The sequence below is a fragment of the Puma concolor genome, chromosome D1, assembly GCF_028749965.1.
Source record: "Puma concolor isolate L17-30 chromosome D1, mPumCon1.1.hap2, whole genome shotgun sequence".
Classification (NCBI taxonomy): Eukaryota; Metazoa; Chordata; class Mammalia; order Carnivora; family Felidae; genus Puma; species Puma concolor.
Window position 1 is genome coordinate 29406599 of NC_141676.1, and position 23903 is coordinate 29430501.

General features: G+C 47.3%; 1 protein-coding gene and 1 long non-coding RNA gene across 2 annotated transcripts; one reads left to right on the plus strand and one right to left on the minus strand.

Annotated features, from left to right (window-relative positions):
* The first annotated feature begins 6327 nt into the window (after window positions 1-6327).
* On the plus strand, window positions 6328-10464 carry LOC147576573 (uncharacterized). Its single transcript, XR_015240932.1, has 2 exons — window positions 6328-6512; window positions 9040-10464. It is a non-coding gene; the product is annotated as an uncharacterized LOC147576573 (long non-coding RNA).
* RCN1 (reticulocalbin 1) lies at window positions 10095-23508 on the minus strand. Its single transcript, XM_025928343.2, has 6 exons — window positions 23081-23508; window positions 18251-18444; window positions 17066-17244; window positions 15286-15346; window positions 12383-12582; window positions 10095-11238 (listed from the first exon to the last, which is right to left on the minus strand). Exons 1-6 carry the CDS (start codon window positions 23332-23334, stop codon window positions 11131-11133), a joined length of 996 nt encoding a protein of 331 aa, XP_025784128.1. The 5' UTR covers window positions 23335-23508; the 3' UTR covers window positions 10095-11130.
* Window positions 23509-23903: the final 395 nt, after the last annotated feature.

Here is a 23903-nt window from a genome sequence, read left to right on the forward strand (position 1 = left end):
TGCATGGGAATCACCTGGGAGCTTGTCAAAATCAAGATGCCTGGAACCCTCATTGCAGATTGATTCGGGACAATACTGGGGATCTGGATGTTTCACAGGTTCCCTGGGACATTCTGAGCCACACCAGCATTGGAGAGCCCTGTACTGGGTAAACCCAAGGGGACTTCCATCCCCAATATCCCTGTATTCTAAAGTTTACCCAGTCAGGGATATGGAAGCACACATAGTAGGCATTCGTCTCACACAGTGATTAGGCGGCATCAGAATCAGACACTTCATCAGCCTCTTGCTGCCCCCCAAGAAATCACCAATTGGGGAGTTTAGCCAAAGCCAGTTTTTCATGTGTGAGTTTACCCCGTTGTATGTTCTCTCCTAGGCAACCCCTCCCTCTCCCACAGCTTAATTACCATGTCTTGCAGAGGACACAAACTGGGGGCCAGAAAGACAAATCTGGTCTGGCCACACATCAATTTTATTTGGTCTGCCCAGTACTTTTTTAAGGTCTGAATTTATGTGGGGTCAGACTGGGTATTTACTTTCTGGCTCACCATAGGCCCACCACACCCGAGTGTGTTACACCCATCTGGCTTCAATCCTTTACATTACCTGTCTAGACCCTGAGTTTAGATTTAATGCAGTGTCTCAGCTCCTGTCTCCAGCCCAAACCTCTTCTGAGCATCAGGCCCATATATCCACATGCCTCGTGGAAACAGAATCCAGTTGTGTACTTAATGGGAGACCTGGCACGTAGTGCAGGGCCAAGTAAACATTAGTGATATTATTATTCTTACTGTGCACCTCCTCCCAGAGTCTTGTGGGCACCTCAACTCAACCTACAGTATTCAAAACAGAGCCCAGTACTTTCCTCCCCTTCACCCCCCAGCCTCTCCACAGTCCCTCTTTCCACAAATAAAATCACCAGAAAGTGCCCAAGACTGGGAGCTATCCTGGGCCCTTTCGTCTCCTTCACCCTGACTTGTCATCAGATCTTGTGCAAAATCTCTTTTGATTCCATTCCATTTGCTGCATCTCACTGTCGCCATCCTAGCTTGATGCAGATTGATTTGGGAGGTCTGGGACAATACTGGGGATCTGGATGTTTCAGGGGCTCCCTAGGGCATTCTGAGACACACCAGTGTTGGAGAGCCCCGTACTGGGCAAACCCAAGGGGACTTCCATCCCCAACATCATCATCTGCCAAGACTGTGGTAGTTGCCTGATTATTCTCCTGCAGACATTCTTGTTGCCATCTAACCCGTTGCTCAATTCAAAGTCGCAGTACTCATTTAACTAAATGAACTTGATCTTGCTTCTGCCTGTGTACAGCCCATTTATTGGCTTCCCATTGGCCCAGGATAAAATCCAAATTCCCTAGCAAGATCCTCCCCAGTCTGGCTCTGACCTCCTCCTCAGCCTCCTCTGGCAGTCTGTGTTCTGGCCATGTGGGGCTTGTGCTGTCTCTGGATGTGCCCTACTGTCTCTGGCCTCCGGGCCCTCATGTATGCCATTCCTTCTCCTGGAGGACTCTTCCCCTTACTCTTTGTGTGTGTGTGTGTTTTTAATTTTTTAAATGTTTATTTATTTTTGAGAGAGAGAGAGAGAGAGAGAGACAGAGTGTGAGGGGTGAGGTGAGGGAGGAGAGCCAGAGAGGGAGACACAGAATCCAAAGCAGGCTCCAGGCTCTGAGGTGTCAGCACAGAGCCTGACGTGGGGCTCAAACTCAGGAACTGTGAGGTCATGACCTGAGCTGACATCAGAGGCTTAATGGACTGAGCCGCCCAGGCACCTTTTATTCCCCTTAGTCTTCAGTTGAATTGTTTCTATTGTTCTTCATGTCCCATCTAGCTGTCACTTCCTGAGAAAGTCTTCCCTGACACCAAGATCAAATCAGGCCCCCTGCTAGGAGCTTACAGAGCCACCCCCGCCCCCCGCTGCCCTGGGCATAGCCCTTGCCGAGCTGCATCAGGATCGCATCCTCTCTAGGCCCAGGCTGCACGAGACGGTCACCATCTGCCTTGTTCACTGCTCTCTTTGAATGCCTAGCACATGCTTGGGGCAGAGTAACACACAGTGTGTGCCGAGGAAAGGAAGAAAGGGAGAGAAAAAGGAGGAGGAAAGCATGGAAGGAGACCCAGAAATGAACACAACTGGTACCTCCTCCTTGCCAAAGGGAAGATGAAGCTTGCCACGTCCCATCCCCCACCCCAGTCTCCTGACATCGAGAACTTACAGGGGCAGGAGTTCTCTTCTTCAGTGTCCTATCCTCAGGGACCTGACAAACAGTAGATGTGCTGTGGAGGTTGCTGAAAGAATGAATTCATTCTAAGAACTTCTGGACGTGGACTATCACCCAGAGCATAACCAGTCAGAGAACTATTTTTTGGAATAAGTCGTGAGCAACAACTTGACTTTTTAGAGTATGTACATGTATATAAACACTGATAAAAGTTAAAACCTTAAAAAAAATAATAATAGAAAAATTTCACACTGAGGACCGTGTTGTTACCACCAACCAAATCAGCTTAGGTTATGAACTTATAAACAGGAGCTCTGTTGTCCAAACATGATAAAGCTGACTCGTGACAAACAGTTAAAGAAAATGTAATTCATTTTTTGTTTCAAAGTTTATTGATTTTTGAGAGAGAGAGAACCGGGGAGGGGCAGAGAGAGAGGGAGACACAGAATCTGAAGCAGGCTCCCAGCTCTGAGCTGTCAGCAGAGAGCCTGATGCGGGGCTCGAACCCAAGAACTGTGAGATCGTGACCTGAGCCAAAGTGGGACACTTAACCATTTGAGCCACCCAGGCGCCTCAAGAAAACGTAATGCTTAAAGTCATAGAAACACTTAAAATATGCAATTCATGCACTGGACTCAAAAGTAGATTTTGGCTTTACCACCTTAGTAAGCCAGCATGGAGGAGAAAGTGTGCACTTTGGCCTGACAGAGCCTGAAGTTTGGGCCCCAGCCACCACTTACTGCACACATGCCTTTGGGAAATTTATTTAGCTTCTCCACTTGACTTTCTTTCTTGTAAAATGGGGAAAATGAGACCTGCCTTACAGGGTTGTTTCGAAGACTGAATATAAAATGTAAACCCCTCCAGCACAGCCCTGGTGACCAGGTGCCCATAGATGACCTTGTTTCAGAGTACCTCTGCATTTCAGTTATTTAAAGTATGGTGGCTGGGTTTGGAGGTACAGGGAGCTCATGAAATACTGCTCTCCCCGTGGGAAGAGGCACTATTTCTTTACTGTCAGTGTCCTAAAAGAATGAAAACGGCGGCAGAGAAATAGGAAAGCAATAGCAAGAAAGAAGCATGGGAATGAAAATGCAAGAATTAGATCTTCACTGGATCTTGGAATCACGCTGAAGAGCAAAGGCTTTTCTTTCCATGTTTTCTGTTTCCCTTTCCAGTGTTCTTGGGGAAGCCTCCTCTGCGAGGGTAGCCAGGGGGATGATCCTTTTTTTTTTTTTTTTTTTTTAATTTTTTTAACGTTTATTTATTTTCTGAGACACAGAGAGAGACAGAGCATGAGCAGGGGAGGGGCAGAGAGAGAAAGGGAGTCACAGAATCTGCAGCAGGCTCCAGGCTCTGAGCTGTCAGCAGAGAGCCCGACGCGGGGCTCGAACCCATGAACTGTGAGATCATGACTTGAGCCGAAGTCCTACACTTAACCGACTGAGCCACTCAGGCATTCAGGGGGGAGGATCCTAATGGGCAGAAGGAGCTTTGCTTCTCCAAGCTGTTCAACACTCCAGTGCTTAAAAAACAAACAAACAAACCATATTCAGACATTTTTTAAAATAATTTTTTTTTCTTATTTCAAAGGCAAATCATGTTCATTCTGGGGAATTCATACAAACAAAAAGAAGAAAAAAGTTATCCAAAATTCCACAGCTACAGGACTCCTGGAAACATTTTGGAGTCTATCCTTTCAAAGTTTTTTCTAGGCAATAAGTACATCCAGTGATAGGTCTTGTACAACCAATGAGATCAAATGGTACATACTGTTCTGTAACCTGATCTTTCTCACGGAACAGTTTTCCATGTCAGCAAATGAACGTTATCTAATGTCACAATGGGTGACATCGTCAGGTGCCCAGGGGGGCTGGACACAGGCACTCACCGTGCCCTCCCTGGGTGGAGACTGGTAGCTTCTTTCTGTGAACAGGGATTCAGTGAGCGACTTTGTAGTCAAGCCTTTATACAACCCCTGATTGTTCCCTTACAATGAATTCTCATGTTCAATGTTAATTCTCTCAAGGAAAGAAGACAGTAAGTGCAGTGAAAATGTTTAGGTCGTAAATAGGCCTCTGAGGTGACAGGGGATGGAGGTGGGGGGACTGTAACTCAGCATTATGCTTTTATTTCCCATTCTGTTCAACCACCAAATCTATCTCAAATGCAACCTCATTTCTAGTCAACAAACTTAGAAAATAAACAAGACACAACCACTCTCCTTTGAAGAGATTATAATCTAATAGCAGAGATAAGAGACACAGTAACTATAACAAATGAGTTTTCTCTCTCAATTTAACACAAAAGTACTTGGCTATTCACAATCAGAATTAAGGATAAGATGGAAATGATAATGCTAATAATAGCTCATGTTTAATGAGAGCTTACTAGGTCCAGGAACTGTTCGTGTATTAAATGGCACACTGTGTTAAATGGCACACATCATTAATTCTCCCTGTTAGCCCATGGGGTTGGTATTACGGTTATGAACTTTCTCGTGTTGGGTAAATTGAGGTGCAAAGTGAAATAGCTTGGCTGGGTAACACAGCTAGCCAGTGGTGGTCCTTTGACACTAGAGCCCTTTACTCTGAAACACACATCCTTGGGCTGGGAGAGAGGGTCCTAGTGCCCCGGAATAAGTGTTGTGATTCAACCTTCTAGATACTGCTGCCTGAGAACCAGCTTGCTCACGTCCCCCATGGTGGGGTTCATGGTGACCAATCAGTGCACTTCCCACAAACCCATCAGCTTTCCTCAGGTCCCGGTGGCTGCTTTGGCTGTGGAGAAAGTGGGTCACTCCAGGGTGTATTACCACCTTGCTCTGTTTCCACCTAAGGCCACCAAGGAGCTGCCTTCTGTAAATCACTGGGACCTCAGGGATGGTTTTTTCTCTGGCCACCCCAAGCTGGTCCATTTTGACTCTTTGGCCTGTACTAATGGGTCTTCCGTCCATGTCTTTGTGAATCCAGCCCCCCGCAAGCCAACGGGCTTTCCAGAAGACTTCAGGAGGGGCCTTCTGAGGCTAGTGAGCCCAGCTTCAGTGTGAATCCTCTGTAGGTAAGACGTTGCCTGTCAGAAAATAAAGTTCAGATTATTCTCTAGACGATTTTTTTTCATTCCTTAGCATATTTTTTAACCCTTGAAATGACTGTCAGCTTCTTACAAGCTTTTATAACAAGCGTCACCTGGCTTCACTGATCAAGCATCTGCTTGTGTCCAGCCAGAGGCAGAGGGCTTTACAGAGTCTCCCTGAGCCCTCTCAGCCAATGGGGCAGGTACCACTCTCACTGCCTTTTTCAGAAGAGGAAAAGGAAGTTTGCAGAGTGGAAGTAATTGGCCGAGTGTCCTCCAGTGGGGGGTCCAGCAGACTCTCAGTCACCCGGCTGTGCTTTCTATGTACAACTTTATCACCAGTATCTTAGCAGCACAGCCACATACTTCCCTGGTTTGGGATCAATGATCTGATAAATCTCCTCAGCTTCTTACAGTTAATAATCATGTGACATCTTTTTTTTTTTTTTTTAAAGATGTGACCTTTATAAAACAACAACACCTTTCTTTCATATATTTAAAACAGCAAACAAGCCTCTGACGATGTTCTGATAAAAACACAACCTCCTTCACTAATGCCATGGTTGAAGCCTAAAAGTAACCACAAATAAATACAATGTTTGATGCCGAAAGGACTCTACTTAGGTGTAACAATAAACGTGGTTACCATTTACTGAGGGAGCACTGCCTTCACAAAGTGCTTTACAGGCATTTCCTTGACCAATCCTTATTCCTCTTCTAGAAGGTTGCGATTATTATCGCCGTTTTTCAGATGAAATCATTGAGGCTTTAAAGTGAACAGCTGGAGTAAGGGGAGAGAGAGGTTCTAGTCTAACCTCTGTCTCAGTCCTGAGGAAGGGCAAGCTACAAGCTTAATCTTTCTGAGCTTCAGTTTCCCCATCTGAAAACATGACCCCGTGTGACCTTTTTCAGTTGGGTCCCTGGAGGTTTTTTATGAATGTGCAGACTCTCTTGATCTGCTTTTTAATTTACTTTAATTTTATTTAATTTTATTATTTTATTTTAGAGAGAGCATGAGCAAGGGAGGGGCAGAGAGAGAGAGAGAGAAACAGAATCCGAAGCAGCCTCCAGGCTCTGAGCCCTCAGCACAGAACCCCACACGGGGCTCCAACTCACAGGCAGAGAGATCATGACCTGAGCCAAAGTCAGACGCTTAACCGACTGAGCCACCCAGGCGCCCCTCTTTTGATCTGCTTTTGAAGTAAGTTCCAAATCTTTGCCACATACACAGAGCTTTGGAACTCCCTCACCATGATGAAAACAGTGCTGAATGTGATTCTTTTGTCATTTGATCCAGTCAGTTTCCTCCAGTAGTAGATGGATCTTGAGGCTTTAGGAACACTTCACACAAGAAGGAGAGACTATTAACCAGCGTCTGTAGGCATGACGTCTCTGACCACTAACATTTGACCAGCTCAGAAAGGTTGTTAGGAAAAATTTTCAGTGTCCATGTGGTTCTTGCATGTACATTATTGCACCTCATCTTTGTGATTACTCTGAAAGCTGGGTATGATTGTTGTTGTCATTATTGTCCATGTTGTGCAGTCAAAACAGGCTTTTCAGGAGGAAGGTGACTTGGCCGAGATCATAGAACTTCTGGGTACAGAGCTAGAATTCAGTCCAGCCATGGCTTTAGACCTGTCTCTCCTTGCCGCCAACTCTGCCTCTCATCCCAGGGGTCCTGAATTTTCAAATGACACCATGCATTGCCACCAGTTTTTAAAATTAGCGGCATATTCACCAAGAGGCACTTTAATGGAGGGCAACATGGTGGTGTGATTAAGAGGGCAGGCCCCCCATTAGAGAAGCCTGGATGTGTATCCTGGCTCTGCCACTTCTAGAAGTATGTGATCTGACCTGGGGTACTGTCAGGAGTCACCACGTTTGCTTGCCTGTGTTTGACTCTCACACTGTGGTGCCCCCACACCACAGCCGCCGTGCACCATGCCTAGAGTGGACTTTGCAAAAGAAACAAACCTGTGTTGCTTTAAGCCGCTGAGACGGTAGGGTTGTTTGTTAACCTCAGCATGACGCGGCTTATCCCCCTTTCTTACAAATACCAGCCTCACAGGTTGTTGTGAGGGTTCCAGGAGAAAGGTATGTAAGAACTTGACACAGTGGCTGGCACACAGCTATTAGTGTAGGAGAAAAGAAATGCTTATGTGCTTCCGCTATACAAGCACCTCCAAGATAGGAGAGTAGCCAGTCCTCACACTCCCGTTCTTTCCTGTGCCTCCGTGGGGACTTGCACGCTGTTTTCCATTTTATGGGAGAAAAATGATAGAGGTACTGAAAACACATGGGATTGTGGGATGCATCATTCCTAGGGTGTGTTTAGCCAGCCTCGGACTCTGGAACTGACCAGAATTGAGAGTGCACATAGGTTCTATGGAAATAGCTCCACGTTTGTGTAAATCCAGGAGTTTAAGTTCTAATGAGAGTCTTTCCACGGCCCAAATTTTTAATACTTCAGTTTGAGCCAAAGCAGTGAACATTACCGCCCTCACTGGTTTTTAGTGGGAAATTCTAGCACTAGAAACTTGTTTTAAGACTCCAGAGAGAGGCAAATCTTAGCTGTGTATACTTGGAGGAAGCCGGATTTTATCATAAAGGTAACAAAATCCGTCTAGAAAGACTTAAAAACATCCAGTCGGCCATTCACCACTTAACTGCACAAGATGTTTTTGCCTGGGTGGCTAACAGGTAGCCATGCAGCTACGATTTGCTGGGCACCTCTAAGCAGATACGATTCATGCCTTTGCTAACAAGAAACAACTACAATAATGCAAGCAGGTGAAGAAAACCTTCAGATGTTGCTGCTCTAACCACATTTTTGTTACACTCGAATTCATTCAAAAACCTCCATAAGAGACAAGAGGTACGAAATGTGTGTTCATGTTTTGCTTGGACAGATTTTGGCTCCTAGCAATTAATGCTTTCAGTCACATTAAGCATATAAATAATGCTTTGTGACATTACAGTATTTCCCATTACAGATCAATTTTGTAGCATTTGTCCATAATCCGACTTGAAATATTACCTAGAAACAAAATATGTTTTCCTTGAAACAGTCAGACCCTATTAGAAATCTAAGGCTTTACAAATCACCATGTTAACAGTTATGTCCCCTAGCTAAGGCTTTCTTTCCTTAAATAGTGTTAAATTCAGCCCCAGAAGCACTAGTCTCTGTGAGGGTTCTCTTCTTATGTGCACTGACTTGAAAGGAAAAATTTAGTGCTCAAAATATATTTAACATTTTACTATGCATAACTTAATAAATCAACCAGTATTCCCTTTTGGGGGAAAAATAATGTTAGCACCTTTTACAAGTGTTATGCTTCTAATTAGGTTACAAGATATTATTTTCTCATTTTTCAAAAGACAGGTTTTCATTGCTTTAAAAAAAAAAAGGTGTCAGCTTATTTCTGGGTAAGAGGAGTTATTCTCATTTCCTGACCATATAATCACACACCGTGGGTGAGCAAAGAAATAAAGGGAACATATATCAGAATCAAAGGTTGGAGCAGTAAAACTTAGCACTCACCAGTGGAGAGTTTGCAGCCAGGAACACCTGGATCTGAGTTCTAGCCCTGCCACTTAGTGGAGTCAGGCGAATTACTGAACTTCTCATTCAGCAAATGTTAGCTAATTTTTAAATAATTTACACAATTTTTTCCCCCTGAAGAATATCCTCTTTGACGAAAGCTAACTACCTCTCATTCATTCAGCAACTAAGATGGACCGGACCATTGCTCTCACATCCTAGCGCGCAAAAGACGGCGTACAAACAAGAACATATCAAATGGTGCAGTTGGCTGAAGGCGGCCCCCCAAAAGCTATGTCTACCTCCTAACCCCCGGAACCTGTGAATGTGATCTTCCTTGGAAAAATGGGTCTTTGCAGATTAAGTAAGGATCTTGAGAGAAGATCATCCTGGATTATCAGGGTGGTCACTAAATCCAACGACAAGTGACTTTCCAAGTCACACAGAAGAGACACAGAGGGGAAGAAAAGGCCATAAAATGGGAGGCAGAGAGTGGAGTGATACAGCCACAACCAAGGAACATGTGGGGCCACTAGACTCTGGAAGCAGCAAGGAAGGATTCTGCCCTGTATCCCCCCGAGGGAGCCTGGCCCTGCCGACACCTTCATTTCAGACTCCGGCCTCTAGAACAGTGAGAAACTAAGTTTCTGTTGTTGTCAGCCTCCCTCTTTGTGGGCATTTGTACATCAACCCTAGGAAACAATGGCATAAATGGTAACGCGTACCGAGAAGAAAATAAGATGGGCAAATGAGACAAAATATAAACAGGGACACAGATGTGACCACCATAAATGATGGAGTCTGGAAGGCCCCATTTAGGATGTACCAGTTGAATTCCCTGAGGACATGGGAGAGGGGTGTTCTGAATCGGAGGGCGAGGGGGCAAGTATAAAGGGCCTAACCTGGGAATTAATTTGGTGTGTGCAAAGACCAGGAAGTGAGTGGTGCTGATTATGGGAGGTGCAGGGGAGAGTGGTAGGGAGATGCTGAGACAGGAAGGAACCAGACCCTGTAGAGCCTTGTAACCTCAGAGACCTAACACTTATAATGACTTGCAGATGCCCTTACGAGCAGAGAAAGACGTACGGACTGATTAAATAATGAGTATATGCCAAACATTGTAGCAATCGGATTAAAACCCAGAACCTTTATAATCTTCCTCATGTAATCCCATCCCACTGTTAATTCAATATGAATAAGAATGTCACAAATAGAACATGTGAGGTCAAACACCACAGACACAGTAGAAAATCCTCAGCGGGATCCTTTATTTTGTTCACTTGCTACTTACAAGGTGAAATGTCAACCTGTAAAAGTTGTTTCTACCAGTTCAGCCAATGGCCTGGAACATCATCATGTCCTCATTCCACGGTGTATAGTCCCGGGGGGCAGATCCAAGGGTCGCAGCTTCACGGGGACCAGACGGCGCAGGTTCCAGAGCTCGAGCTCCGCACGCTGCGCTTCCCCAGGACCCCACAGCCTCATTCCTACTGGTGATCAGCGAGGAAATGGATGGTACTTCTATTCATTTTTCAAAGATCAGACCTACCTCGTTTACATGTCAAGAAAATGTTCTCAAGTAAAATAAAGTGTTTATCATTTTCCTATAGCTCTTTGAATGCCTGGCATTCATGTTTTCCCTACCTCTAAAATTCCTTTCTTTTTCACATTATCTTTCTTGATTGCTTCTTAATGTAAAAACAAAAAGCACAAAGATAGGGATTTGTTGTGCACATTAGCAGGTCCATGCAGAAAAATGCACGGAGGTTTTATATACCATTTACAGTGACAGCTCAGAGTACAAAGTCAAGAAGAAAGAATCTGGAATATTAGACGTGCTCTGAAATAAGGCTACACAGGAGGACACCACTGTAGTTTCATCAGAACTTTCTCTCACCGGCCGTTCAACAGTGGCAAATGCAAAAAACGTGCGGTTAAAATAACATAGCAGTCGCTTCATATATTGCCCCCAACCCACCCAACTTCTGAATATAGGGGCTCTTTCAAATTTTCTTCCCCTTTAGTCTATGTTTAATGGAAAAAGCTAAAAAATCATGTTTTAGCAAGTATCCCCATAGCAATTTACCCAGGTTTTAATGTGTTTGGAGAGAAGTCTCACTGAAAGAATAGCAATAATGATTTTCCAGTAAATACTGAGTGAAAAACAATTTTAACCCCAATCTGAGGTTATAAATTTGCTTTTTTTTGTAAATGAGACAACTGTAGCAACCATCCCAGACATGAAAAGAAAGCCTCCCATAGTCTGCTGTATGTATCAAAGCTCATCATGATTTTTTGTGAGATCTTCCCCATAATTGGTAGCTTGGCTTCCGACAAACATGTTCCAGTTGTCTAATATCTCCTCTTTAGTTAGCTTTTCATCCTGCAAGAGAGAGGAAAGACCTCTGTCACAGCAGCTCTGGTAACTCTGAGTAATAGTTCAGCATGAAGCTCATGTTATTTCATGGGTTTTCAACATCTAAAATATTACAGGTCATAATGAAGAAGCTGCTAGGTACCTCCAGCAGTCACCGTCACACTGCCCTGCAAAAACTAAACCGGAACAGCCCCCTGGCTTAAAAGCTGTGCTAAAATACATCAGGCAAGTCCTCGAGGAATTCAGAAGCTAGAATCCAGTTATGTCTACACACAGTGCTGACATTCCCCAAACAGGTCCCAAAGAATTCCATTCCCCTTTTATAGCCTGACTGCAAAACTCTACTGCGTCCCAAGAACTTGCAACAGTGATCCAACTGGAAGACACAGGACTTCTTTCTAAATCTTGTTTGTTTACTTGGATATCTACCAACAGGTATTGAAGTGCTGGGCATCAGAGCCAGCAGTAAGCGCATGCTTGAAGATGCCTGGGATGTAACGGGATGGCATCCTTGCATCTGACACATGACAGATGTTTGGTAAATTATCTGCTGAGTGACTGGCTGAATGAACAAACCTGTCCTAGGGCAACTCAGGGTATATCTCTTAAATCCCTGCCCTGCCCACAGCAAACAAAGTTACCGGTTCTGCAGTCCTAGGAGATGGCAGTGAATTAAGTGTGTGGCCCATAGCAGACTATCCAGGAATGTCTGGGCCAATTGAGTTCACCGTGGGTTACCAAGGTCTTGGCTAGGGGCGCCTGGGTGGCTCAGTCAGTTAAGTGTCTGACTTTGGCTCAGGTCACTGATCTCACAGTTCCTGAGTTTGAGCCCTGCGTCCGGCTCTGTGCTGACAGCTTGGAGCCTGGAGTCTGCTTTGGATTCTGTCTCCCCCTCTCTCTCTGCTCCTCCCCCACTCACGCTCTCTCTCTCTCTCTCTCTCTCTCTCTCTCTCTCTCAAAAATAAATAAACATTAAAAAAAATTTTTTTTAAATCAAGGTCTGGCTAAAGTTTACAAGTCTGTAATGTAGGTCAAGAATGACACAGCTGCATGGGCCACGGGCCAAATGCTATCACTAAAGAAGCAAACAGAACCAATCTTATGTAAACTGTCTCCCTTCAAGGAACGATTCCAGAACAACGTGAAGTACCTTGTTTTTGTCTGACTCATACACCAGGTGCCTGGCCTCGGCCTGAGCATGGTCATAGTCCTGAGGGAGGATCCAGTGGCGAATCTCATCTTTGTCCAACTTCCCATCCTTGTTCAGATCCCGGAACTCATTAAACTGCTCCCGTTCTGACACAACCCAGTCAGGCTCAGGGCCGTTCTCCTCGTGGGAAAACATATCCGCTAGAAGGGAAGGTTGTTCTTAGTTACGAGGACAAGTGGGAAGGTAAGTCAAGGAAAACCTGACCTCCTGAGTTTTTGGAAGGATGATGACCAATCAAGAGACCTAACCCAGAAGTCTCGTGGGCAGTTTCTTGGGGATAATGACAGAATGATTTATCCACTATGAAAGCTGCTTGGCAGAATAGAAAGAACTGAGTTTAGGAATCAGAAGATGAATCCAGTGAGTTCAGTGACTGGGATTAAGTTACTTAATTCAGTGACTGAGTCCTAAATTGTCTTGTCTATAACATGGAGGTAATATTTAAAAACCACAGAGTTATTATGAAGATTACATAGGATACTCTCTATAAATACACTCTACAACCCAAATTGGCACTATCTAAGTGAAAAACCAATAAGGACCAACATCAAGCACTTTCTACAGTCCAGGTATTATATAAAAAATATTTTACATACACTTTTTTCATTTAATTTTCTTAACAATCTTATGAATTAGGTATTATTATTATTCCCACTTTATAGATGAAAACACCGAGGCACAGCCTTACTCCAAGGACCCACAGCTAGCATGAGCTCAAGACAATGTAGTAGCAGGAGCACTCTGCTTCCAACCCATGGCCTTTACCGCTATTCCTTTCGTTGCTGGTATCATTCCCAAGGGGCTTTTGCATAGATCATTTTATTTCACCCTTATAACAATTATATGAGATGGATTATTATCCTTATTATACAAAATGGCAGGAAAAGAAAAAAGAAGGCAATGTTCATATGCATTGTTTGCTAAGTCACTAGATCTTCTTGGACAACACAGCTACTCTGTGGGCAGTTTTCTCTTTGATGGAAACCCAAGTTGGAAATGTCAGGAGGTAGAGAGAGCAGGTAGTGAATCAAGGGAAAAGAGAAGCAAGACTCGTGTTTCAGCACACGTTGGACCCACACTGGAAATCTGCAGACTGTTTTTGAGAAAGAGCTGTCACATTTATTAGCTAACTTGGGCATCGTCTAATCCTACAAGCCTGGGCGATATGTATTCCCATTTTATGGATGAGGAAGCTGAGGCTTCTCATGATTACATGACTCCCACTGGGTCACACAACTAGTAAGTGGAGAAGCCAGGGCTCCCAAGTGCAGTGCTGTTCCCAGTGCACCACATCACCACTGGTTTTCCACTCCCTCCCACCTGAAAAGAAGGCTTCTCCATCAATGAAGTCACTTGCAGGACAAGTCCACACGTCAGGCCTCTCTGACTGTGAGCTGCTCAGAACTGGATTTTCAAGCACAATGCCCCCCACCTCCCTCCCTGCCTAGTGTGAAGAATGGAATGTTTCTTTTAGGCAAAGCCACTCGGAGTTTTGCCCCTGACTTTGCACCGTTTCAATGCAGAGTTCAGGAGGGCCAGGAAGAGCACACACTTAATCAAAAGTGCTACATTGCTTGTTTCAATCCGTCAGCCTTTTCTGTCTAATTCCATCACCACTGTCAAGGTGAGGCGTCCACAGCTCTGAACTGTCCCTCGTGCACGCACCGGGCCGGAGGACGGCTCTGCGGCTTGCACGGACGAGTAGCCTGTCAGCATGTGTCATCCCACAAAGGTAGAGCCACCAAGATCACTTTAATTACTGTAGTGAGAGCCACCTGTCTGTTACCACAGGCCGACGAAGAACAGCGTTCGGTCCTGCAGATCAGATATAATTTCTAATGATTAGAAGAAACTTTGCTCTCCATTACCGAAGGCACTTGTTCCTGTGCCTGGGGTGGCAAAGTGATACAACCACAGACTAGAGACTGATGGCGACTCGGGCTCCTGTATTATGCTGAAAGATAATTAACTGCCTCTATTAAATAGGAGTACAAAAATGATATGCATCCCACCCCTCAAATGATTTTCCAGCCTTTACTGACACTTGGGAGAAGAGCCACCACCACAAGGCAGCCTGCTGTTGGAACCAAGTAGCAGAGCCCTGAAGTGGCAGTGACAAGGGTCGAGTGGAAGCTGCCATGTTGCCTGCCCCAGTCCTTTATGCCTGGAGACCTACAGGCTGCTCGGGAGGGCTCTAGCCAGCCAGGTGACTTCTGACCCGGGGGCATTAATCGGAGCCCCACTCCACCAGTGCTCGGGCGCCTGACAACACACTTCCTGATGCTTAAAGGGGAGCCCATCAGAACAAAATGCTAGGTTCGGTACTCCCAATCAAAGGATCAAAACCCAGAGGCACACAATGGCTAATCAAGGGGCAACCGTGCGCTCCGTAAAAGGATGTACCTCTTTAAGAAGGGGCACCTTTCTGCAGATGCCTGGGTGTTCAACACAGCTCCATCTACTTAGTGCTCTTAGATCCCACAGACTGACCCACAGTGTGACTTTCAGGGTCCTTCAGGGTCAGTCTGCTCTAGCCTAACTGTAAATCCGTCGGGTCCCCACGTTCACTCTGCAAAGGTAAAACTACACAGTGTGGAGGAGGGCACCTCTCAGAGCCGTGGGCCCGCTCTTGGCCGCTGTGTGAAGTCTCATAAATGCCTCCCTGAGGTTGTACCACTAGGGACTGGTAATGACAAGGCCCTCCCCGGTGGGGAGGCACAACAATGGCAACTTCAGGCTTGCAGCTGTTGCTAAAAGAGACGTCTGACCAAAGCAGCTAGACATGTGGGTGGAAGAATGTTGCCCAGTTGGGACAGAAGAACAAGACCCCAGGCCACACTCACCAATATACTCGTCCTGATCCAGAAACCCATCCCCATTCTTGTCGATGTCCTCCAGAGTTTCCTAGGAAGCAGAGGGGAACAGAGAATGCAAGATGGCTATGTGCTCTAAGTAAGTCTGAGAATTCCACCTACTGTTCTCCTTTCTCTGGCTTTTCTGGCTGAAAATGCTTGGAAACTTTTGGCTCATCTCTTTTCCTCCCCAGGCGTTAAGTTTCTTATCCGTAAAACAATAGGCAGTGGCTTGGGTTCCTCCTCCCCCATCCCATAATTGTAACAGCACAACACTCTCTTCACATGAAAATGTATGTATAAGCCCAGAGGGACTCTGATTTTATCAAGAAGCCATGCCAGGCCAACTGTCTCCATCATCCAGCCAAATCATCCTCGGGGGTACCTGTGAGGAACCCAGCTCGGGAACCACCAGCCTAGATAATCACAAAAAAATAGATTCCAGTGCTAACTGGACTATGAAGGCTGGGTTGGTGTCATAAAAATACGAAACAGTGAGCAACTAAAAAATAAAAGTGTATCTGACTTTTGAATGTATATGTTCTATGTTTAGTCCATTAGACTTCTTAATTAGGTTTATTGTGAGGGTGAGTAATTAAATGAATTTACTGTCCATTGTCACAGCAACTCACAGGCATATCCTGGGTTAAAGAAAATAGCCACCCAAGAGCAGAGCATCAATCCAGAGGCACATAATCTTCTTGTGGACAATTCCCTAATCTTCATCTGCCTCTGGCAAGTTAGGTGTGGCTAAATGGATGTTGGGTGGTAAAAAGAAATGTTTCTTAGAGCCACTGCCCAGTCCTTAGTGTCTTGGTGGTCATGAGAAGGAAGAATAAAGCAAGAGTGGATCCCACCTACCAGCTGGAAAACTAAAATATAGTCCAGAGCCGATTATGAACAAAAACTTTAGCCACTTGTTTCCCAGCATCAAAGCAGTCAGAACTGGCCTGGCATATCTGCCCAGGAAAGAGATGATGGCATTTATTTTACTGTCATGGCAAATGAAGACATTTGGGACCCTGCCAGCCACTATGGAAAGCAACTACACTCAGAGGCCTTATAAGCATCTCTCAAAGCCTAGGGTCAGACTCATTCATCCTCCAAAGACCCAGCCCGAAGAGGAGTGTCCTTCCAGCTACAGTTTTATTTTAAGTTTCTATATGTTTTAACAACGATGCATTCCATTTCAGAGTCTTTTCCCAGTTCCTTCAAGGGTGCAAAATGGACAGAGACTAGCTAGTTGCTCACAAAACCCTTCTGTTCTTTTCGGGCACACATCTGTATTTCCCTGCCTTGTCATATCTAGAAGCAGTCCGTGGAAGGTAAAAGGGAAGATGATTCATTTCCTGGCCAGAACAGTAAGGGTAGACTGTTGCCTTCTCCTCATTCCCTATCTTTTCCTTTGTCTCCCAGCTGGTTGTTGCCAGGATGACCTTGAAGCCACAAGATGGCAGAGTGTAAGATGTAAGTAGCCTGAAAGTACTTGGAGAAGTGCCCAGAAGACCCACCTGACTCAGGCCATCTGCACTGGACTTGGTATAAGCAAAAATAAGCTCTGTTTTACATGGCTAGGATTGGGGCTGTTTGTTACAGCAGGTAGCCTGCCCTGACTCACAGTGGTAGACAAGTATTCCATTGTATTCTACTTCAGAGTTCTTCTCCAATTCCCCGCAGGTTGAATGAAGAATGCTCTTTCTTTAGAAGAAGGGACAAGACTTTGGTACAGATTTTGCTCTGGTCTTTTCCCAGTCCGGGCTCTTTATCTTACCAAAACCACAATTTCTTTCATATGCTCAAACTCCTCAGGGTGCAAAAAGGCAGTGAACTCCTCCCGAGTGGCTATCTGGTCACCATCGAGGTCTGCAGCCTTGAACCTTCTCTCATCACGTGGCAGCATCTTTTTAAAGGTGTTATGATCTAAAGGATCTTGAAACTCTTCAGGGTTTCCTGCAAGATGTGTGCAGAAACATTTAAACTGGGCTGCTAAGGAAAGCATTTCCTTCCAGATCAGTCATCCTTCATGCCCAAATGGTACACACAGGACAAAAAAGGTCCTGACCAATTGAGTTCTTTGAAGCATTTTACCTTTAGCATCTGTCCCTTCATCCCTCCTATAATCCAGGCCCCAACGGCTTATTGGGGGCATTATAGCAAGTGGTTAGGAGTGCTGGCTTTAGGCTTTTCTTCGCAGAACTCTGCTTTCATAATATCATTCTTTGACCTAGAACACGCACAGGCTCCCTAGTACCTGCAATATTCTGTCTAGACATTTCTGTCTGGCCTTCATAATCTCCCTTAATGTAACCACGAGTGTGTGCTCCACCAGCTCTCCTGAGACTTATCTCCTACCTCTCTCTACCACGTACCCAGTGGGGCTGCACTCTACGCTTTGCACACATCCCTCTACCTTCACAAACAAGCATGTCTTACATCCAAACCCTACCCACTGCTGAATTCACTGCTGCACCTTTGCTCCTCCAATGGACCCACCTTCCCCACTTGCCTCTATCTCTCCAAATATATATCCATTTTTCAAGGCCCAGCTCCCAGACCACCCTCCACCAGGAAACCTTCCCTGACTGCTTCAGCTCACTGGGTCCTTGCTGTCTGAAACTTGGCAGCATTTTGAGACTGTAGCACAGGCACACTTCATCTCTGCTCTGTTCTCTTTGTTCTTTGTGCCTCTGAGATTGTAAGCTCAGATTGGGCAGCAACCTAAGTCACTTTTTATTGGACCCGGGACCCCTCCCGCTACTCACCACCCACAGCTTCACTCAGGGTAAGGAGCTCTGTACATTCTTAGTAAGCAGAGGAGGATGTTATACAAGCAGGGTCTACTTAGGGGGTTGTGACATCTCCCGGAGGCAGTAGATGTGTTGAGAGAGGAGAGGCTCCCGCAAGGAGCTTGTTATGTGGGCCCCAGCTGTGCAAATGCTCAGGCAGCACCTCTTACCTAGGTAGTAACCATAGGTGGCTTGTTTGTATTCTTCCCAGGAAATTTTATCATCTTTGTCCCGATCATAATCCTTCCAGACTTTAGCGACATTATCGTAGATGTATCTTCTCTGCACTCGCTTGATCCAAGTTTTCAGCTCCTCAGTAGTAACAAAGCCATCCCCATCACTGTCAATTCGGTCAACAATCTTCCTGTAGTTAAAAAAAAAAAAAAAAAAAAAAAACCCACAAGGCTATTATCAAGGCTTGTGTGATCCTGATCCAGAAAAAGATCAAACACCGCAGAATCTAAAATGCATAAGCAAGTGAAATAAAAGCAATGATCCAATTGTGCTGGAAAGGATCTTAAAGTTCATCTTTTCTGAGGGTAATATGCGTCCTCCCCCCATTGCCAATGGCAGACACTACCAGCGGACCATGCCCTCTGTCCTGATAAACCCAGGCGTGCCTCTGAATCCTTCTCAACACAGCACTGTGCAGGTGGACACCACCAATTGATCAGAGTTGATTGTGAGATGAAACCCAACAGTCTTCTCCAGATGCAGTCCAACTCCCTTGTGTTACAGTGATGGAAACAGAGGCTGAGAGAAATGAGACGACTTTTCCAAGATCACACAGCTAGTATTTAGTATGACAGGGTAAGAACCCATGTCTTCTGGCGCTAGGTCTAATGCAAAATAAAATAAAATAAAATAAAATAAAATTTGAAAAAAAGGAAAATTCTAGGTAAACCAGAAGATAAGCGAGTTCTTTTCTTTTTCTTCTTCTTTTTTAAAATATCACCACTTTGGACTCATACTCGACACTTAGAAGACCAGATCTTGTTGGCCAAAGCATAAAACGTCAGGGATGAAAGAGCCTTCACATCATGAAAACTATTCAAGAAGCCTGACCAGCTGAGCCAGCTGCAGGAGCCTACACCCTGCCCTTTGGGCGAAGATACCTATGTCCAGGGGGGGTCTCCTGCTCCACAGCTAGCCCGGGGTCCAGCAACTGCCCGCTGGACTCTACTGAGGTACCCCCACACTCTGGTCCAAAGTAAACTTCAGGCTGGGAACTCACCAGTGTCCATCTCTAGGCCAGAGGGTCCCAAGCTAGAGATACAGTCCCTGTGGGGAACTTCAAGGACACCCACAAGCCATTTCCAATGCTTAAGAAAGTTCCAGTAGTCCATTTACCTGGGATGCAGTCAGCCAGGCTACTTAGGGATTTATTTCTTTGCTTAGAGCTGCAGTCTATCAACTCAGCGGGAAAACTTTCTTACTGTCAACAGAAGTTCTAACTGACAGTTACTCTTTCATTAATTAGAAATGGGGAAGGAATTTATTAGTACATATAAAGTTACTGTCTCCTACCTGAACCTGGGGAGCCCGTTTCCCTCTTTCTCAGGAAAGTGTGAGTGCTACGAACAGCTTTGTTCGTAGCACTCACACTTTCCTGTGTCCCTTCATTTGCCATCTTTTTTTTTTTTCAACGTTTATTTATTTTTGGGACAGAGAGAGACAGAGCATGAATGGGGGAGGGGCAGAGAGAGAGGGAGACACAGAATCGGAAACAGGCTCCAGGCTCTGAGCCATCAGCCCAGAGCCTGACGCGGGGCTCGAACTCACGGACCGCGAGATCGTGACCTGGCTGAAGTCGGACGCTTAACTGACTGCGCCACCCAGGTGCCCCTTCATTTGCCATCTTAACAGGTCCCAGAGCTAACAGACTAAGCCTCAAGTATCCTCAGGCTTCCTTCTAGGGATTCACAGCCTTTCTGGATCTCAGTTTGCCTGACTATAAATTGGAACACCTGCTTTACAAGGGATGTTGTGGGGAATACAGGAGAGAATGTGTGCCCAGCCTCACTAAGGACAGCAATCTAGATCACAGGTGGATGGAGAACTCAGCGAACACCCAGCAGGTAACAGAAGTAACAGAAGTGAGCCAAGACTCCAGGTGGAGCCTCGGGCAACCTGGAGATGCCCATCTCTGCTCCAGACGATGAATGCCACATGGGAATAGAAGTCCACGGTGTCAAGAGAAACCAGAAATCAGGGTCTGTATGTGAAATCGCTCAGTTTAAATGTGGGCAAGTAATTTACATTTTTTCTAAGAGCTCATAGCATGTTTGTGACTGCGTGTGGCCTGTGGGCCTCCGCTCTGCAAGCCCCTTGGCCTAGCTATCTCCAGAAGCCCTAGAACTGTCACATTTTCAGAATCTAAGGTCAGGTGGTGACTGCCTGGATCCAGCCCAAGACTGGGGGCGGGGGGTTGGGGGGCAGAGGGGACTGCTGCACCAGGAGCTGTGGGCAGAAAGGTGGCTTTTCATGTTCCATTACGTCCCAACCTTCCACCCACCTTCCAGCCTGGATTTACCTAACAGGTGAGTGTGTGTCCACTGCCTGTCTGGTAGCTCAGGCCAGAGACCAGATGTCCCCCCAGAGACCACTTCCCCACCCCACGTTAAGTCCAGAGCAAGCACTGACTGTTCTACTTCCCACGTGCCTGGATTCACAGTCTCCTGCCCTCGGGACTAGCTGTGCCTGGTTAAGGCACTCGTGGCCACTCCCCTGCCCCTGGTCTCTCCACCTGTGCCTCAGTTATGTTCTCTGTCCTCCTGCCTGTATGATATTACTAACAAGTTTTTGGGATGGTGACATTTTGATTACGTACAGGATAACACCTAATCTCTACCTCAAAGAGATCCTTCCTGCTCTGCTCTTAGGTCCCCTCCCACCTCCCACTTCTGCCCTGTCCCTTTACTGTCCCAACAGCCTTCATCCCCCAGAACAGGTTTCAAAACTTTTATAAGCAGGCTGTTTTCAGGAATGCCTTCCTCTGCTTGTGCACCTGGCGACCTCTGAGCCATCCCGCAATCTCTGATCAGGTGTCCCCAAACCCCTAAGCCCCGCTCTCCAACCTGAAGCCCTAGGGGCTCCTCTTCCCGAGTGTGGTCACTGTGGTTTTTACCTGCCGCCATCATAGCAATTACACATTAGTGTCTGCTTGTGTTTCTCTCCTCTACTTTTATTTATTTATTTATTTATTAAAAAAAATTTTTTTTAATGTTTATTTTTGAAGGAAAGAGAGACAGAGCGTGAGCGGGGGAAGGGCAGAGAGCGAGGGAGACAGAGTCCGAAGCAGGCTCCAGGCTCTGAGCTGTCAGCACAGAGCCCGACGCAGGGCTCAAACTTACGAAGCGCGAGATCATGACCTGAGCCCAAGTGGGCTGCTTAACCGACTGAGCCACCCAGGCTCCCCTCCTCTACTTTTAATTAGAAGTACTTTGAGGCCTAGAGCATAAGGTTTTATCTTGGTATCTGCCAAGCATCTAACACGGTGCCTGGCACACAATAGCCATGGAAATGTTTGTTGCATGAATACATGAACGAAGTTAAGGTGTCCCTACCAGGGCCAAATGCAGAGCAACTTCACCAGCACTAGCTCTCACCACTAGGCTTATGGTCATGATAAAGGCATTAAACTGGAAGCTGTTAGGACTGCAAACTGCAGAGTTCCCTACTCCAAATCCCAAAACCTCCCCTCCTCCTCGTAGGTGACAGTGCTGCCTCTCAGGGTCCCAGAATAAATCAGTTTCCAAGTGCTTCAAAGCTAATACAATAGACTGAACTCATCAATGGCCCCCATTGTGAAGTCCTGAACAAGAAGAGAAAAGTACTTCTAGGCAAAATAAAAGGTGATTGTTTGGAGGTGACTTTGAAGTCCAAAGATCTTTTTGTCAGGGCGGGCAGATGGTGCACCCACACAATAGGTATAATTTAGCCTCATATCTTAACCAACCACATTGGCCTTTGGTGGCCCCCTTCAGCACAGGGATGGCTGTTCTTTTTCATGTATCAGGACAGAAAGATCCTCCACTCCCAGGAAGCAGGTTCCAGGAGGCCTGGTGCCCAGTAGGCAGGGCTACTGGGACCCTCCCCCCCGCCAGCCTCCACTTGGGACCAGGCCATGGCTGCTGATTCCTCTATGGAAGGGTTCCCAGATACCTCTGCACAATGACCAAGTGTGTCCCCAGGGGACCCGGAGAGGGTGCACTGAGATGTACCTAAGTTTTGTTTTCCAGGTTTGGTTCCTGATTCAACTGCCTTCAACTGTGAAATTCACAATCTGCCACCACACCCTCCAGCTTTTTGCCCTCAGTTGCCAAAGGACTGGGTGCCTCCGCAGACATCTGCTGGAAAGAGAAACTGGTTTCCATTCCCACTTCCCACTCCCTATCCCCTAATGTCCCTATCTTCTCACCAAGGTTTGTATATCCCCACTTCTACTATCTCTACTATTAGGCAGGAGGCAAGAACACCCCTGCCGCGGCCCAAGAACACCCGCCAGGAATCTACCCTCTCCTTCATCTGCTCCTTCAGCTTTGATCCATTTGTGTTCATCCTGCAGACCTTCTTAGCAGTGTCACAAAACCTCCACCCCGGGAATTGGGGGAGAAGAGGGGAACTGGGAAGGTGGGGAAGAACTCATGTCACTAAAAGGCCACTGTGCACAAACTCTTCTTTTGTACCCACTCTCCCCTCCCTTCTGATGCAACCGAGGGGAGGGGGCGGGCCCTCGCCGCCCTGGCTCCCGCTGCCGCTGCCACGTTCCTGCCTCCCCGCCGCCCGGGCGCGGCGGCTGTCCCCACGCTTTGGTCCCCGGCCCGCGGGCAATTCAGCGCGAGCCGGGCCTCCGCAGCACCCGCCGGACCCCGCCCTCCGCCCGCGCGCCCGATTTCGCTTTCGCTTTGCTTTGCGGCGCGCGTCCCGCGTGGCTCCCGCCGGGGTGTCCCCGCGGGCACCTGCGACGCCCCCCAGCGCGGCCCGGACCGCGGCCTCACCCCAGCCTCTCCTTGCTCTCCTCCGAGGTGAGCTGGTCGAAGGTCTTGGAGTCCTCTTTGCCCAGGAAGGCCTCGTGGTCGTACTGGAAGCTCTGGTTGTCCTCGGCCGGCCGCTCGCCCAGCTCCGAGTCGGGCCGCACCACGCGCTCCTTGCGCACCGTGGGTTTGGCCCGCAGCGCCCCGGGCGCCAGCGCCAGCGCCAGCAGCAGCCCCAGGGCGAGCCCCAGGAGGCGGTCGCGGCCGCCACGCGCCATCGTCAGGACGGGAGAGCGGCCCGCGGGGAGGCACGGAGCGAGCGACGAGGACGGCGACTGGGGAGTGGGGGCTCCCAGCGCGGCGGCGGCGGCGGCAGCGGCGGGGGAGGGGACGGGCCCGCCCCGCGCCAGAGCGAAGGGGCGCGCCCCGGGCCGCGGGCAGGGAAGCTTCGGGCAGCCCGGCTCACGCGCCCATTGGCCGCCGGGCCGCGGGGAGGGGGGGGGGGGAGGCCGGGGAGGCCGAGCCACGTCGCCAGCCCGGGCGGTGGGCGCGGGGCTCGGGTTTCTCCTCGGCCCCTCCCCGCGATCTCGTCGCGAGGGGCGGGCCCAGGCGTGCTGGGCTGGGGACTCCGGGCTCCTAGGAAGACAGGGAAGTTCTTTGTCAAGCAACAGATGTTCAGGGTAAAATTCCCTTTCTCTTCTTCCAGTTATGGAGAGTTGAAAGGAACGAGGCGCTGCCCCTCCCCAACTTCCAGCTGGGCGCCTGTACCCCAGCCCTAGACCTCAACCCCAAGATGCGCTCTTAAACCAAATTCATCCCCACTTACCCAAACTTGGAGTCTAGTTAC

Coding starts and splice junctions, on each gene's coding strand:
- RCN1 (XM_025928343.2), bottom strand. CDS start 23,334: ATGGCGCGTGGCGGCCGCGACCGCCTCCTGGGGCTCGCCCTGGGGCTG. Junction 18,445..23,080: donor GAGAGCAAGGAGAGGCTGGG/GTGAGGCCGCGG, acceptor TTTTAACTACAG/GAAGATTGTTGACCGAATTG. Junction 11,239..12,382: donor ATGAGTCAGACAAAAACAAG/GTACTTCACGTT, acceptor TCTCTCTTGCAG/GATGAAAAGCTAACTAAAGA.